Source organism: Colobus angolensis, unplaced genomic scaffold, assembly GCF_000951035.1.
Source record: "Colobus angolensis palliatus isolate OR3802 unplaced genomic scaffold, Cang.pa_1.0 Scaffold196, whole genome shotgun sequence".
Taxonomy (NCBI): domain Eukaryota; kingdom Metazoa; phylum Chordata; class Mammalia; order Primates; family Cercopithecidae; genus Colobus; species Colobus angolensis.
In genome coordinates this window covers 4,014,570-4,015,900 of record NW_012115110.1, presented here as the reverse complement: position 1 = coordinate 4,015,900, position 1,331 = coordinate 4,014,570, and the positions used below count along the sequence as shown (strand labels likewise).

The 1,331-nt window shown below is 39.2% G+C and overlaps 1 protein-coding gene across 1 annotated transcript in view; it reads left to right on the top strand.

Annotated features, from left to right (window-relative positions):
- The window catches only part of NSUN2 (NOP2/Sun RNA methyltransferase family, member 2), a gene marked incomplete at its 5' end in the record, with an annotated part of 38,098 nt that overhangs the window by 9,518 nt on the left and 27,249 nt on the right, over nucleotides 1–1,331 (top strand). The window contains one exon of the mRNA XM_011940960.1: nucleotides 849–954. Within this exon, the coding sequence (XP_011796350.1) occupies nucleotides 849–954 (106 nt within the window). The remainder of the gene's footprint in view (nucleotides 1–848; nucleotides 955–1,331) is intronic.

Genomic DNA, 1,331 nt, shown 5'->3' with positions numbered 1-1,331 from the left:
ACGAATAAGACATGTCAGGGTATATTTGTTCAAAGTGTATCTAGACTGCTTATCTGTATTTAAAAATGAAACTTCAGCTCTTTACAATAAATCTAAATGGCATGTGGTGTTCATATTGATGTTTTGGTGATTTGGTAACTTACATGATCATACTAGCTTTGACACCCAGGCTGGAGTGCAGTGATGTCATGACGGTTCACTGCAGCCTTGACCTCCCAGGTTCAAATATATTCACAGAAATGATGGCAGGAAATGCTTTATTCTTAGTTATATATAGGTAACAGCCTAGGAGCTCAAATTAGTACATTAGTGGTTTCCAAGGTAGGGATTTTTTTGGTATGTAAAATATTTTAGTACATTATTGAACTGCTGTTAGAAATAATGAAAAATATATTTTAAGAAAACTCTAATCAGATGTTTGTGGAACACTCTGACACTGCATTATTTTGATTCTGTGCGATCTGCACATTAAGTAAGTCATCTTGTATCTTTTTATTTCTGATGACCTTACCGTTGTTACCTTATACTGGTCAAGAGCAGAGGAGTGTCCACTTTTCCATCTGATCTTGAACGTTTCTTCATTATAATTTTGCAGTAATATGCATATGTCTTGTAATCCCCCATGAGTCTCCTGTTTCTGATTGGCACATGGTGTAGCTAGAGCCATGTTCCTTATGCCTACAGGGACATCTCTGAGTGTTGCTGACTGTCCTTAGAGGATTGTGAATAGGAACAGGGAGAACAACATTTGAAGTCTCTTTTGGCATGTGACTGATAGAAACACAAAGTTGTCAACAGAGGACTTCACTGTTTATAATCCATAAATGTTTTGCTTTCTTTTTGGTCAGGTATCCTGAAGAACTTGCCTGGCACACAAATTTAAGTCGAAAAATCTTGAGAAAATCGCCACAGTTGGAAAAGTTTCATCAGTTTCTAGTTAGTGAAACTGAATCTGTAAGTTGATTTCTTTAGATTTGCTAGTTTCCTTAAAGCTGTGAATGCATAGATGTAGCATAATTCTGTTTTTAGGTTCTTGTCGCTAGAAGCAATAGGTGGACATCACAGTAAAGATACCTGCAGTGCTTGCACCACCTGTGATTTCTGACTTTGCGTATCCGTTGCCTTGTGTGGTTTATCTAATCGTGAAGTTTAGTAAGGATATCAGTCCCAGCTAGTTATTTCTTGTTTCCTCTTGCTCATGTATTTGGATGGCTGTAGGGTTGGGGATGGCTGTAGGGTTGGGGATGGCTGTAGGGTTGGGGATGGCTGTAGGGTTGGGGATGGCTGTAGGGTTGGGGATGGCTCTAGGTTGGGGATGGCTCTAGGTTGGG